The 14,166-nt window shown below is 40.9% G+C and overlaps 1 protein-coding gene across 9 annotated transcripts in view; it reads left to right on the top strand.

Annotated features, from left to right (window-relative positions):
* PLCH2 (phospholipase C eta 2) overlaps positions 1 to 14,166 on the top strand; it is an 81,092-nt gene that overhangs the window by 47,097 nt on the left and 19,829 nt on the right. For all 9 annotated transcript variants that reach the window (XM_015648265.3, XM_033519238.1, XM_033519239.1 and 6 more), the window contains 9 exons: positions 3,121 to 3,267; positions 3,618 to 3,861; positions 4,398 to 4,527; positions 5,524 to 5,694; positions 7,527 to 7,620; positions 11,073 to 11,276; positions 12,340 to 12,460; positions 13,606 to 13,777; positions 13,973 to 14,080. In XM_015648265.3, the coding sequence (XP_015503751.1) occupies positions 3,121 to 3,267; positions 3,618 to 3,861; positions 4,398 to 4,527; positions 5,524 to 5,694; positions 7,527 to 7,620; positions 11,073 to 11,276; positions 12,340 to 12,460; positions 13,606 to 13,777; positions 13,973 to 14,080 (1,391 nt within the window). The remainder of the gene's footprint in view (positions 1 to 3,120; positions 3,268 to 3,617; positions 3,862 to 4,397; positions 4,528 to 5,523; positions 5,695 to 7,526; positions 7,621 to 11,072; positions 11,277 to 12,339; positions 12,461 to 13,605; positions 13,778 to 13,972; positions 14,081 to 14,166) is intronic.

Raw genomic sequence — 14,166 nt, 5'->3', positions numbered from 1 at the left:
AATTAATTTGCAGACACTAGAACATCTTTCTAACAATAGGCATGAAATTGGTCTCCTTTTTTCCCCCTTGTTTCAGGACAAATTGTAGGGTTTATGGTTTGTGTAGTTTTGCTATTTATTGTTACTTTAACAATTTGTATAGTAAATATAAATGTTATTAAGAAGCATGAAAAATTAGCACGAGTCTTTTTGCTGCATCAGTCCAGTGTGGAACTGGATGTTCCATGTTTCTATTCCCTGCTCTGCTCTACTCTGACAGTGCTCTGTGCTGCAGTACAGAGATCCATCTTCTGTCCATGATTTTTTTGTCCAGATGCAAATTGAGGCAACTCATTAGATTAGAACAGAGCTGAACATAAGCTGATTTATGAAAAAAAAAAAAAGGAACTAATGAAGTGCAAAACAGAAAAGCTGTAATTCAGACTTAATTGAAGATAGTTAAGAGCCATTTCTTCAAAAACCCGATTCATTGCAAGACTGGGGGATTTTTATTTGAAGTATAGAAATGAATCCTTAAAGATGGAATATGAACAGTGGCAAGAGAAGCAGTTCTACTTCTCAGCAGTGTGCCCTGTTCACATGCTGTGAAAGACTTCAGAGAAAAAACATTTCATTTTCTGTTTGATATAAGTACCACCAGAATTTAGTTTTTGTTGTTTTTTTTTTCCTTCCAATCTCTGTAGTGCTCTAAACTTTCAGTCCCACAGAGGGGTGTGTGTGTGTGTGAGTGCCACACACAGGGACAGATGTGGAGGTGTTCCTGCTCCATCTCCTGCCCCTTGCCTGGGTTGGGCAGGGGTGCCCCCATCAAACACCTCTGCATTCCCTTGGAATTTTCCTTCCCACTGCATTGTCAGGATCCAGAGAAGCTGCTGCTCTGACACAGGAAGGAAGAGATTTCTTGTGCCCTCCTTTCCCTGTGTCACCAGCCCCAGAAAGATGGGAACACTGTAATCCTGGGGCTGGTCACGCATCACCAGAGCTCAGTGCAGATGAACTGGAACTGCAGCAGGCAGATGTGAGGTGCTGAGGGTGGCTTTGGGTGAGAAATCCTGCAACAAAATAAACAGCAGCATTGAAAAAGCAATCCGAGGATGCTCATTAAAATTTTAACAGCAGTGAACATATTCCTATTTCATGCAAAAGCAAAGTAAATGTGTGTTGCAGAAAGTGTAATTTTATTTTGATGCTTCTTCATTATGTTCTGCTTTGTAACAGGTGTGATCTTTGATACTCTTCCATTTCTACTCTTCTCATCTCTTCCCAGTAAGATTATTTACTGTATAACTCCCAAGAAGGAAGTTGGAAATTTAATGTGATTTGAAGTGTGTGTGATTAGTGTTCAGAGAAACTCTTTTATAGCTGTTTTTACCGATTTTTTTTTTTTTTTTTAGAAAATCCTATAAACCTTGTGAAATTAAAATAAGTTCAAGCTTCTCATAATTCTTATCTTAGTAAATCTGAGAAATATTTATCTTCTTCTGAATTGGAATGAAAGCAGATATTGAAAAGATTTAGTGTATGGGAGAGGGCTGGGCTGAGTTTGGATCCTATGTTGCAGTGGATTCCAGTGCTGTTTCTGGCACAGCACTTGCCTTTATGGCTGATACCTGCTAAATATTGATTTTCTCTAAAGGTATCTGTGACTTAAGCCAAGGGTCCAGCTTTACGAAGTAAAATGTTACATGAGGGATTATCTGGCTCTCAATTCCATACCTCTCCATGAATATTTTATTAACATGGACAATGAGCTATACAGAACTGTGCCTTTAAATTAAAATTTTCTTGTACTATAGTGGTCTGCTTTCAAATTAATCTATTGCTGAACCTTTTCCAGAGTGAATTAATTTACTTTTTTGAACATGAGCTCTAAAGCATAGGGACATCAAAGCTTTTCCCCATTTCTTTTTACTTACCTTGCTTTTGCTTTTGCCTGAAAGGTGGACTTGAATCACCCCAAAAAATTTTGTTGGTGTTGATGAATTTTGTAATACATGGAATCAGTGTTTTCATTTGGTCACTTTGTCATCTTTAATCTTGATGGCAAAAGATTGATAAAAGGCACCTGACCTCAGAATCTCCTTGCATTTATTTATGAACTAGAATGTGTGTTGTATTTATTAATTTTCATTCTTCAATCCAGAATCTCAATAGTAATTTTCCCTTCTCATCTCTAGGTCTGAAAAAAAAATGCTGAACATGGTAATAGTTTTCATTTTACTTAAACAGCTCAGGCAGAAAGTCAGAAGAAAATCAGGTCACTGGCTCTGCTCTGTCATTTCAGGGGAAATAAATGGGAGACTTGGCAGAAAATGTGAGTCTGCGTTTATTCCTGGGACAGAGCCAGCTGCTGACAGTTGGACTGAAATTGTTGAGCTTAGTCCTTGCAGCAGCTGGATTTCAGAACAAGGTCCCAACCTGACTCCCAGGGGCTTTCAGTGCCAGAACCCTGGTTTGGTAGCAGCTCTCCAGGGAAGGGCAGGATCCCTGCAGAGGCAGAGCAGACCCTTGGAGAAAGCCTTTCCCAACACTCGTGGCTTTTAAGGCCACTGCCTGCACTGCCTGGGATGTTGCCAAGCCCACAGGAATGGAACAGGTCCTGAGGCCCAGAGGCAAAGTACAACACAGGTGAGGGGTCTCCTGCTAGGAAAATAAGGGATTGAAGGTTTTGAAAGATGAAAAATCTGTGAGGTTCTTGCTAAGCAAATCTATAGGATCAGTGACTTAATCCATAGAAGCAGTGGGACCTTATGGGCCAAGGATTCCGGTTTCCAGATGAAATTTCATCCTGTGTCCAGCACAAGGTTTACATGTTGTAGGAACTCAGATTTGAGATGGTCTCGAGAAAGGTACCTTGTGCTGGTTCCAACATATGAACATTCCTTTTAAATTAATATGGGAATAGAAATTTTCACATTTACAGGTAAGTCCACAGTCACCAAGAATCTTTCTGACTTTTTGATCTTAATACCTGACCTCTTATATCAGACACTACAGGAAAGCTTGTCCTTTGACTTGAACTGTTCATTTGGCATCTGCTTGGTGTGTTTTCTTTCTGTAAAGGTGATTCCAAAGGGAGCAAGGTCTGATACACTGTTCTCTCTTCATTCCTCTCCTCAGTGGAAAGATGTATGAGCTCCATGCAAGCAGGCACCCAGATGATCAAACTCCGTGGTGGCTCCAAGGGGCTGGTCCGCTTCTACTACTTGGATGACCATAGGTCATGCATTCGCTGGAGACCCTCTCGGAAGAATGAGAAAGCCAAAAGTGAGTGTCAGCCACAGAACATCCCCTCTGACGCTTCCTGGGGCCTTGCCCTCTTGTAAACAAATGAGAATGAAGGGTCTGGCTCAATGAGAGGTGTTGTACTTGACTTTAAAGGGCAGTAAATGATTTTATGATGGATAATTTATGAAGTTGAAGTTGCTGTGGTTGGCTGTGTAGGTTGCAGGGGTGTAGTGCATTGTAAATGAGTTGGAGGCAACCCCTGTGTGAACTGGTCCCTGCAGTGTGAGCTTTGGGCTCTGCTTTCCTGGGATTTTTCTGTGAGATGAATGTATCTGCCCAGCCCAGGGCATGCTCACAGCCATTAATGAGCTGCACTTCTGTCACTGCAGTTTCCATTGACTCCATCCAGGAGGTGTGTGAGGGGAAGCAGTCGGAGATCTTCCAGCGCTATGCCGATGGCAGCTTTGATCCCAATTGCTGCTTCAGCATCTACTACGGGGACCACATGGAATCCCTGGATTTGGTGTCCTCCAGTGCTGAGGAAGCACGGACCTGGATCACAGGGCTGAAGTACCTGATGGCAGGGATCAGTGATGAGGACAGCCTCTCCAAACGCCAAAGGACCAGAGACCAATATCCTTCCTGTGATGCCAGGGGGCTTTCCCAGCAGCAGAGAGCTATGGATAAACTCAGGATTCCTTACAGTATTTGCTTTGCTACAAGTAAACACTAGGCTTAGAGCTTCAAAACAGTTCCCATTGTATTCCCTGTTTCCAGAGACAGATTTCTGGAAAGAAATTTCCTGAAGAGGATTGTTCTGGGCAGTATTTGGAGATGAGTGACTGCAGTGGACTGAAAATCACACAGGTATATTCTTAGTCTCAGTCTCAGTGTAAAACCATCCATCCCTTTAATTTGGTGATGTAACACTGACATTCACTCAGAAGTTTTTCTTCTGTGTTGTCAAATAGGCACAGAGTACATGTGGCACGTTGAACACAGTAAGTCTAGAAGCTGTTACTGAGCTAACATGAGTAGAGTTAGATATTAGCTTGACCTTTCATTCCCAGTCTCATTTGCAGTGTTTCCTAATGTGAAAAAAATCATATATCCATGATGTTCAGTAATAGCCTTCAATACTCCCTGCTGTTCCTTAACTCCTGTTCAATGTGGTTGAAGCAGACATTTGATGAGGCAGATAAAAATGGGGATGGCAGCCTGAGTATTAGTGAAGTGCTCCAGCTCATGCACAAACTGAATGTGAACCTACCCCGACAGAAAGTCAAGCAAATGTTTAAGGTAAGAAAAAAATATCTTTTTTTTCCTGAAAAAGCAAGGATTGAACACAAAACTGAGTAGGAGAGATTGCAAATACTTCAGCAGCTGGTTTGTTTCCACTCTACTGAGAAATACTACACAGTCCATTTGGTAAACTGGAAAGACCTCCAGAAACACGTCACAGATAAATTGTTATGCACAGAAAAAGTAAACACACCAGGTACCTTCTGGTGTTACATAACATGAAAACACACAGTACCAAGATTACTCTTTTGCTATACCTTTTTGATCAGAAACTCAGTCATATTTCCTCCTCCAGTTATGTTCTCTCTAATAAATATTATCTAATAAAGTATCCAACATCCTATGATAGCTGGTAGTAATAAAATATCCAGCCTGCAAACTTCTGTATCTGTCAGATTTTTGCACTGCTAAGAACTGTTTGTTTGACGTTGCATTCTACTGACCTTGGCCCAATTTAGTGAGCAACAATGGAGATGTGTAGCTTTTGTTATCAAAAGCCTTTATGTGAAATCCCTGATGATTTTTTCTTTACTTGCAAAATTAGTATTCTTCCAGATCTTATTAGTTTATTGCCATGGATTTAATATATATCCTTTCAAATCCTGGATATAAAATTAATTTCAAGATGACTTGGGCTCCAGTGATTTTCTGAAGATGTGAGTGGGTAGTTCTGCCAGACACACACATGTTGTTGGAGGGTACCTTGTCTTGATTGCCATAGACAGAAGAAATCCTTCTGCAGGGTTCCCTATAGAAAAATTAAAACCTTCAAATTTGTTTTTTGGCTCCTGCACTGATGTATCCATGGGAGAGACACAAAGCTGTGCAGAGGATTCCTGTGACAAGGCTGATAGATCAATTGGTTCTAGCAGCCACATCAGGCAGCTTCAACCTGCATTTAATTTGAGTGCTTCATTCTCATGCAGGGGTTTGTTTATTTAAAATTGCTGCAGGCAGTTGGGTTCCTGACTGTCTCATTGCTGTGTGCTGCAGGAGGCTGACACAGATGACAACCAGGGCACACTGGACTTTGAGGAATTCTCTGCCTTCTACAAGATGATGTCGACGCGGCGTGATCTGTACCTGCTGATGCTTACCTACAGCAACCACAAAGACTACCTGGACACAGATGACCTGAAACGCTTCTTGGAGACTGAACAGAAGGTAAGCCCAAGCCAGGTGCAGAATTCCAGCTGTGTGCCTTCCTGCTTGCCATTGGGAATGAATTCTCTTTTAAAAGGGGTGGGGACTTCGGTGCAGTGTGTGTGAAAAACAGACAGATGTCTCTTTGTTTTCATCTGTAGGCTGGCAGGACTATTTCTTGAGTCTTCCTGCTCCCAGTATCTTTTTTTTTTTTTTCCTGTAGGCTATTTCAGTGTGCCCCAAAATATAATCTCTAGAATTGCTTTATTTTTTCATGTGCTTCCCTTGAACAATCCCATCAGTATCTGTCTGTTCCCAGAATTCAGTACCTCAGAGCAAAGCTGGTGTTCCTGGCTCTGCTTGTGACCTAGTACACAGCCCATGATGAAACTCTGAATTACTTTGTCACACTATTTTAGTGTGTAAACTGGAAAATTATCTTTCAAAGAGCAGTTGAGAGGATGATTAATGTATAGGAGAGTTTTTGAAACATATTGTAGTACCTAAGAAATTTTCTTTGAGTGATGTAAGTCCAGTGCTGCAGGAACAAATGCTTTGATTTATCTTTGTCCTTTCCCTCTCATGGTCTCCTCTGAAGTTTCATGCCTGTAAGTCATAAATGTCCCTGAGTAGTTTCAATCATCGTCCATGAAAGGAACAAAAAAGTCCACCACTCTGGCAGTTATCTTCTAAGATAAATGGGGTGTGTTTCCATTTCATTGGTCAATTGATCCTCCAGATGGTGAGGGAAAAATGAACACTCACCACAGGACACAAATCAACTCAGCTAATTACTGATATGGCCAAATCCTGTCTGCAGGGCTTCTCTCCCTTGCCAGCCTTTCTCATACAACATGGACAGGGAAAACATCTTTACTCCATTCTAGGAAAACCTGGTGTTCGAGAGCTTTATCTTTAGAACCCAGTATCATTAATGTTCAAATCCAGAGTTAGAGGTTTTTGTCTTCTTCTTTTACTTTTATTTATTAGGTTTTAAATTACTCTCAGAAAAGGCATTGATCATGTAGCAGATGTGCTGGTGGTTTCATTTTCTCCCAGGCGAAGATTCTGTGTTGCTAAATTGATGGTCACTTTATTGCACGCTGATGACAAGGGCTGTGTTTTCATGCCATGTACAGCATCTAATAGAAAGGATTTTCTGGATCATTCAGGACAGGAATGTTAAATAATATTAGGATAATAGAAAATACAACAGCAGCTAATAGCAGGAGTATTAATTGTGTTAAAATTAAGTTACTAAAACATTGCATTATGTAAAAAAAGTTACAGCTCAACATGGCCCTGGTTTCATAAATGACAACATTTACAGACATATATTTACCTTTGTACTCTTTTCTTTTTTAGTTGAGAATGCAAAGCAACCTTGAAGTTAGCAGATTTCCTGAGAACATTATGTCCTGATTCTCTGTTTCCCTGCTACTAACAGATTTTTCTGACTGCTGCATAAAGATGAGCCATTTTCTTGTTTTATTTTAAAGTAAAAAACCCTTTGATAATGCAAACTAATCCTCTAATCCTACAAGAGAAGAAATCTCATTGGTTTGTGACAAAGCTCGTTGTGTTTGGATGCTCTGTGGTGCCTAACAAAAGATCTGACCTACAAAGCAGAACTCTGCCATCAGGCAGCTGCCAATAGCACAGAAACTTTACACAGAGCACTCCCCTTCTGATCTGACCTGACATTGATTGACAGGAGTGAGAATCCCACTTGGGAACTGGAAATCCTGAGTCCCACTATGGGTAATCTGCCCAATTGTTGGACTGGAGACAGAGAAGAGAGCTCAGAGAAGCTGTGATTAATAGTCTACACTGCATTTTTGCTGCTTTTACAGATGACAAATGTGACTAAAGAATATTGCCTGGAAATCATCAGCAAGTTTGAGCCATGCCCAGAGAACAAGAAGGAGGGAGCCCTGGGAATTGATGGTAAGCTGTCTGGTGCAGCTTTTGTGGGGAAAAGGGAACTATCTCAATGCTCAGGAGAATATTGCTGCTGCTTGCAGAATATATTGCTGTAGAATTTTATCATGTTGTATAGAGTATGTTTCCAGTCATTTTGATTTCTTTTTTAATATCTACCATTTACTGAGGAACCTAACGGGAAATCAGATCTCTTTGAAGGAGTTTTGAAAGGTAAATATCATGATGAAGCAGCAGTCATTGAAAGTCAGCTGGAACTGGAGGTGTCTCTATTTGTGCTTTTGGAAAATACAGTTGAATTTAGTTGCATCATTCCTGCTGGTATTTTTGGAAATCATTTAAGTCTTAATATAAGAGGAGTGGTGTGATCCAGAGTAAATGTCTGAGTGGGATGATAAATGAAATTGGTCCTCCCTTCCTGACCTTTGCTGCTGAAGCCTTCTCTCTAAATATATCAATGCTGTACCACCAGCTGTTATTAGCTGTTATTGGTAGCTGTTATTTTGGGGACTGTAAGTCCTTTCCCCTAAACAGTAAATCTTCAGGCAGATCTTATTGATTCCAAGAAGGGAGTACATTCCTCAGGAATTAGGTTCTGTGCAAAAGCTCTTGGACCTTTAGAAAATCAGTCTTGTCCATTTCTGTGGGCATGTTGTCATCCTGAAAAGTGGCAGAACAGAAGTTGTTTGGTTTCCTGCAGGAAGAAGTGGGTACAGTGTGTAAGGTGGCTGCTTAGGATGGGTCAAGGTCTGTTCTACTTCCAGACTAAATTTTCAATTTATTGTAAAGCTTATGCTAATGCCAGTGAGGGAGCAGATGACATTCTTTTAATTTTCTGGTCTTTACAGGCAGTTGCAATCACGTTAATAATGAATAAGCAAGTTCATTATCTTGCCTTCCTCATACTTGCAAAAGTAAGAGTAGGTTTTTCAAACTATTGGAAGTTTCCATAGAGAAAAACAATAATAATAAAGAACCAACAAATAAACCAACAAAACAATAACAAATAATAACAAACAAAAAACAACAAAAAGCAATGCTAATAATAATAATAATAATAATAATAATAATATATATATACACAATTATATATATTATAATTATATAATTATATATAATAATATATAGTAATATATTAATAATATAATTAATAATATATTAATATTGTATACTATATATTATGTAGTAATATAATTATATATATTATGTAATTGTATATATATATATATATATATATATATATATACATACACACACACACACACACAATTGCTTTGCCTCAGAATGGATGATAAAGTCTGATTACAGACTTTATGGGTTAGGATAAGAGAGAGTCCAGCATGGTGACATTTTGCTGGTGTCTGCTACAGAGCTCCTGATCAGGGGGAAGCAGCAAGTGAGGTCCTTTGGAGACAATTGGAAAAAGCTTTGTGACCTTAACCGCTCCAGTAACTTGCTGGAAGTGCAGCAGAACAGAACAGACCTGATCTAGAGCTTAATTAATGCAGGAGATTTCTGGTAACATCCAAACAGAGGTGACTGAGGAGCTGACAGGCACGCTGCTGGGCTGGTGCTGACAAAGGAGGAAGAGCTGCTTAAAAATCATAAATCTGTGTCTGCATGTACATCATGTATGAACATGTATGTGCACACACACAGAGGAGTTATTCCTCTCTTGTCTTTGTGTGGAGTTGAGACATTAGATGTCTCCTGACTCCCAGAAGACAAGTCCAGTGTTGCCCTGGGGACTGAAATGCAACAGCCATGGAAGTTGAAGCTGCTTGTTTATTCCTCAAATTGATACAGCCCAGACAGGAGCATCCTGCTCACACTTGGCTGCATTCCAATAGTAGGAATAGTAAATAACAGTACAGTGTTCTTTGTCTTTTCATATTCATTCATGTGCCTGTACTGCCTTGTGTCCTCATCTGTGCTGGCTTTTGTCATGGAGCACCTTGGACTGGCCTGTGACAATGGCCTCATTCACAGTCTTGCAAAGAAACCCTTTACCTTTGCTGATCAGAGACACCGTGCCAGTGCAGTTTCCCTGAGCAGGGGACCACTGCAATACTGTGTGACCGCTGCCAGGACCTTCCTTCATTCCTGTTCCTTCCTTGTAGGACTGATAAATCTAATTAGTCTGAACTGATTACAACCATCATGACATCATGTTTTAACAAGAGCTTAAAGCAAACGATGGTGTTGTTGCAGCAGCTGCCCTCCCAGTGCTGTGTGGAATTAATCTTGCAGCAGCTGATTGGTTTGCAGGAAGAACTGATTACCTGCCATGAGTGGCTGGCTGTGTGTTTGCTGACACACTGTGCTCTATTTTCCACAGTGACTGTTCTACCTTGGCTTATCTTTTGTTTTCACCTTGGCTCTAGCACTGATTTGCTCATTGCTCATTGTATGTGCTCAAGGAGACTTCCATATTCAGCTGGGCTGAGTTGAATTCCTTGGAACTGTGTCCCAGTGTATTGTTCAAAATTTTTGGCTGCTATTTGTGTTTATCAGCTCTTTTCCTTTAATAAAACTTTCATCAACACAAAATGTACAGCCTAAAAGGACCATCATAAAGGTAGCATCTTATCTTGTCTCAGTCAAAGTGTGTTAAGACCTTTGCAAGTTTGGCAGGATTTTTACACAGGCACATTCATTTATAGAATGAGTGAAATGTCTGGAGAATTAGAAATTGTGAAGCAAAATCCTGTTGACCAAAGGCATTATTCCTGTCAGCAAAGCTGGGGTGTGAATGGGAATCTGAGTCTTTCCTTGGTGGTGAAAGAAAAGCCTTTTGGGGAGATTTGAAGTGGAAGTTACAGTGTTTCATGTCAGTCTGAATTGTGAATGTGTCTGTGATATATGCACAAATGTCAGCTGGAGGTCTGAGAGCAGCAATTTCACACAAAGATAAAATCATAACTTGCTATAACTTTGCTTGTGAACAAGAGTAGTGATTGCAATACACAGAGGGTACAGGTGATGACGTCTGCAGGTTTTTCAAGCATCCCACTGCTCCAGAAAATAAATTCTTCTGGTAGCATCACTGAAAGCCCAACAGATAATTGATATTTCAGTGTCAAGTCTGGAGTGAACTTTAGTCTTCTGAAGTGACATTAGTGCAGTACTGCTGAATTTCCCACTCCTCAGGCAGGTTTGTGGTGTCATATCCAAATTAGAGACTGCAGCATATACAAGCCAATGTGTACTGTCATTATTCTGGTATTTTTTGGGAAAATACTGAAAGAGGAGAGGAGAGTATCTCCTGTTGAGTCATCAAAAACTGTCTCTACGCAGCCCAATTGCACTTGGTCCTGATGACAGTTTGGGTCTAGTGGTGTTATTTCTTTATCTTTAATGTGCTGGTGAATATAGGGATGCATTTTAGGCTGGTTTTAGGAAGGTTACGACAACAAAAAGGATGAAATTGCATTATTTATAGTGTTGTTTGTTGACAGGTTTCACCAATTACATGCGGAGTCCATCGGGGGACATATTCAATCCAGAACATTACCAAGTGAACCAGGACATGAGCTACCCTCTGAGTCACTATTTCATTACCTCTTCACACAACACCTACCTCATGGGAGATCAGCTGATGTCCCAGTCCAGGGTGGACATGTATGCATGGGTGCTACAGTCTGGCTGTCGCTGCGTGGAAGGTAAAGAGCAAAATGGAGTTATCAGTGGGCTCTGTAGTCTTGTTTCTCCTCTCTGAGAAAAAAAAAATTGTGACTTCTGCAGAAGGCATGGTAATGGAGAAGAGGAAAAAGCATGGGAAAATGGTGTCTTCTTTTCATATAGAGCAACAAAATAATGTGATAGGATGGACAAATTTTCTTGAGCATGGAAATAAGACAGACATTTGAGGAGTGGTGGTATTTGTAGTGAGGAGAAAAATTGTAAAACTCCTGTTGTAGAGAGGATGCTGATGCTGGGCAGAATGCACTGGTGCTTATCCTACCTAGCCAAGTGTGTGACAACCAGACTGGAAAATATGGCAGAGCTTCTGCCACACCTAAGAGGAAAGTGGATATTTCTGCTCAGGGAAGCATTCTGTGAAATGGTGACAGCCTCTGCAGTGACCAGGAAGCCTTTTTGTGCAATCCCTTCTGATGCTTGTGCTGCCTTTCTGAGACATTGCCTGTTTCATAATCATCTTTTATGTTCTGACCATCAAAGTGTTTTCAGAGTTTTTCAGAAGGCAAATGTGGTTTGCTCAGGTTGGACTGTGGATGTGCCATTGGATGCTTCACAGGAGTTAAACATTTCATGGAAATATGATAATAGTATTAAGTCAGGCAAAATCCAGGGTGGGCTAGGAATGACCAGGTCTGGGCTTGGCCTGTGGTGTGAGCAGCATGGCTGAGAGTCTCTGCTTTCCTTTTCAGGTTCAGCAGCAGCACAATGAAAGCCGTACTCTGCTCTGTCTTCTCTCCCTTGTCATAAACTCCTCAGCACTTGTTAAAAGAGTTTCTTTGTTGGGGCTTTCTCAAACAGTGGGAACAGCATGTTCCCAGCATCAAGTCAAGGCTAGAAAGTTCCTTCCCAGGAAGGATGTTCAGCACAGTGAGGAGGGACATGCAGGGTAGTAATGAACCTGTGCCCTGCTTTGGGAACACAGCAGGCTGGGCTGCTGAAGGGAATTTCAGAGTCTTATGGTCTCCCACAGACTGTGGCCCAGGTGTTCCTGTTCTGATGGGTGTCATTGTTTCTGTCCTACAGTTGACTGCTGGGATGGGCCAGATGGGGAACCAATTGTCCACCATGGATACACCTTGACTTCCAAAATCCTCTTCAAAGATGTGATTGAAACTATCAACAAATATGCCTTTATCAAGAATGAGTATGTATCCAGCCTTCCATCCTTTGAGTCTCAGGGCTATGAATGGGAGTGTTCCATGGCATCCTTGTACAGGGAGTGAAGATCTGACCTGTTCCAGATTTCCAGACAGAATCTGGAGTTGTTTTCTGTGACGAAATCCTTCAGATCCTTCAGAAGAAAAGGCAAAGCTGAGTAGGGACGTTCTGCACAAAGGTGTGGAGCTGGCTTTATTGAGCTTGTACAACACCTGAGGCAAAACAGATTTTGCCAGTGAATGTTTTTAGTGAAGGGCTGACTGTTGAACCATTTTGTCTCTCTGGATGTGCACTCTGGTGCTGCCAAGTCTACACCTGGGTGCTTCAGGGATAGGAAGCAAGTCAGGGAATAAAGAATCCAAAGAGATTGTGGACAAAGCAGTGTTCATCAGAAAGAGGTTATTTTCCCTGCAGGTAAATTGCTCAGAAAATCAGTATTATTCATGGGAAGTTTCATATACCTTGGCAATTACTGTTCTCCTCCTCCACAAAGTCAAAATGTGTGTGCCAACTTGTGTGATTTTTTTTTAAAGAGAAATTACTTTATTGCTGTAAAAATTTTCCAGTAGCTCTCCTAAAACAGCCCATCTGCCTTTACAAATAGAGCTGAACTAGCACTAAATTTTCAGACCAGGTAAACCTATTGTGAGCCTGAGATTTTTTGCAGTTTGCCTGAAGTCATGCCTGGTGTGGCTGAAAGCCTAATTTTTCCTGATGAGGAGCTAATGAAGTCCAGATGTCAGGATCAAAAGAATTGATTTTTACTTAATGAATCCCTGATAGTTGAGTTCTGCAAAACTCCTTTATAGACTGACTGTTGTGCTGATCTTAAAAAAGCATGATCTCTAAAGAGAAATCCACCTTCAGTGTGATTTTACATGGCACTGACCACACTGGAGCAGATATTCCACAAATCTTACCTTCAACGAACCAGGCATTGTTGTTCCTTGGCCTCATCCTGGATAATCAGCAATAAATGAGAACAGTAAAACTAGAACTAGAAACAACAGTTGCTGTCTTTTATAAAGAGGCTTTGTCTGCAGGTTTATCTTTATGGCACTGCTCTGTTGTTAGTGGGAAAAGTCTTCACGCTGTCAAAGCCAAATTTGCAGCTGGTGCTTGTCTCTGCAGGTACCCTGTGATACTGTCAATTGAGAACCACTGCAGCATCATGCAGCAGAAGAAGATGGCTCAGTATCTTACAGAAATCCTGGGAGATAAACTGGATCTGTCTTCTGTGCACAACGATGACTCCACAAAGCTCCCTTCACCAGCAAGTCTTAAAGGGAAGATCCTGGTTAAGGTAAACACCTAACTTAAATAATTTCATAAAAAGCAGACCTTAGGAAACTGAGTCTGGGAAAAGGTTCAGAACAAATGTCTTCTCAGCCAGTAAGAACCTGGAAAGAACATCCTTTGAATAATTTTGGGTTTTTTTAGAATATGTCATAGCAAGAGCAGCATGCTCTCCTGACTCTGTAATGAATTTATCTTCTAGGGCAAGAAACTTCCAGCCAACATCAGTGATGATGCAGAGGAAGGAGAAGTTTCTGATGAGGACAGTGCTGATGAGATTGATGATGACTGTAAACTAATGAATGGAGATGTAAGTGAAGTGCCCATTTGAATATAAATGTCTGTCAAGGCTTCCCATCCCAGTGAGAGGAAACCTTGTAGGTCTCTGTACTCTGG

The sequence above is a fragment of the Parus major genome, chromosome 21 (assembly GCF_001522545.3).
Source record: "Parus major isolate Abel chromosome 21, Parus_major1.1, whole genome shotgun sequence".
NCBI lineage: Eukaryota > Metazoa > Chordata > Aves > Passeriformes > Paridae > Parus > Parus major.
Note: the sequence above shows the minus strand (reverse complement) of the source record. Positions and strands in the feature narration are given on the sequence as shown.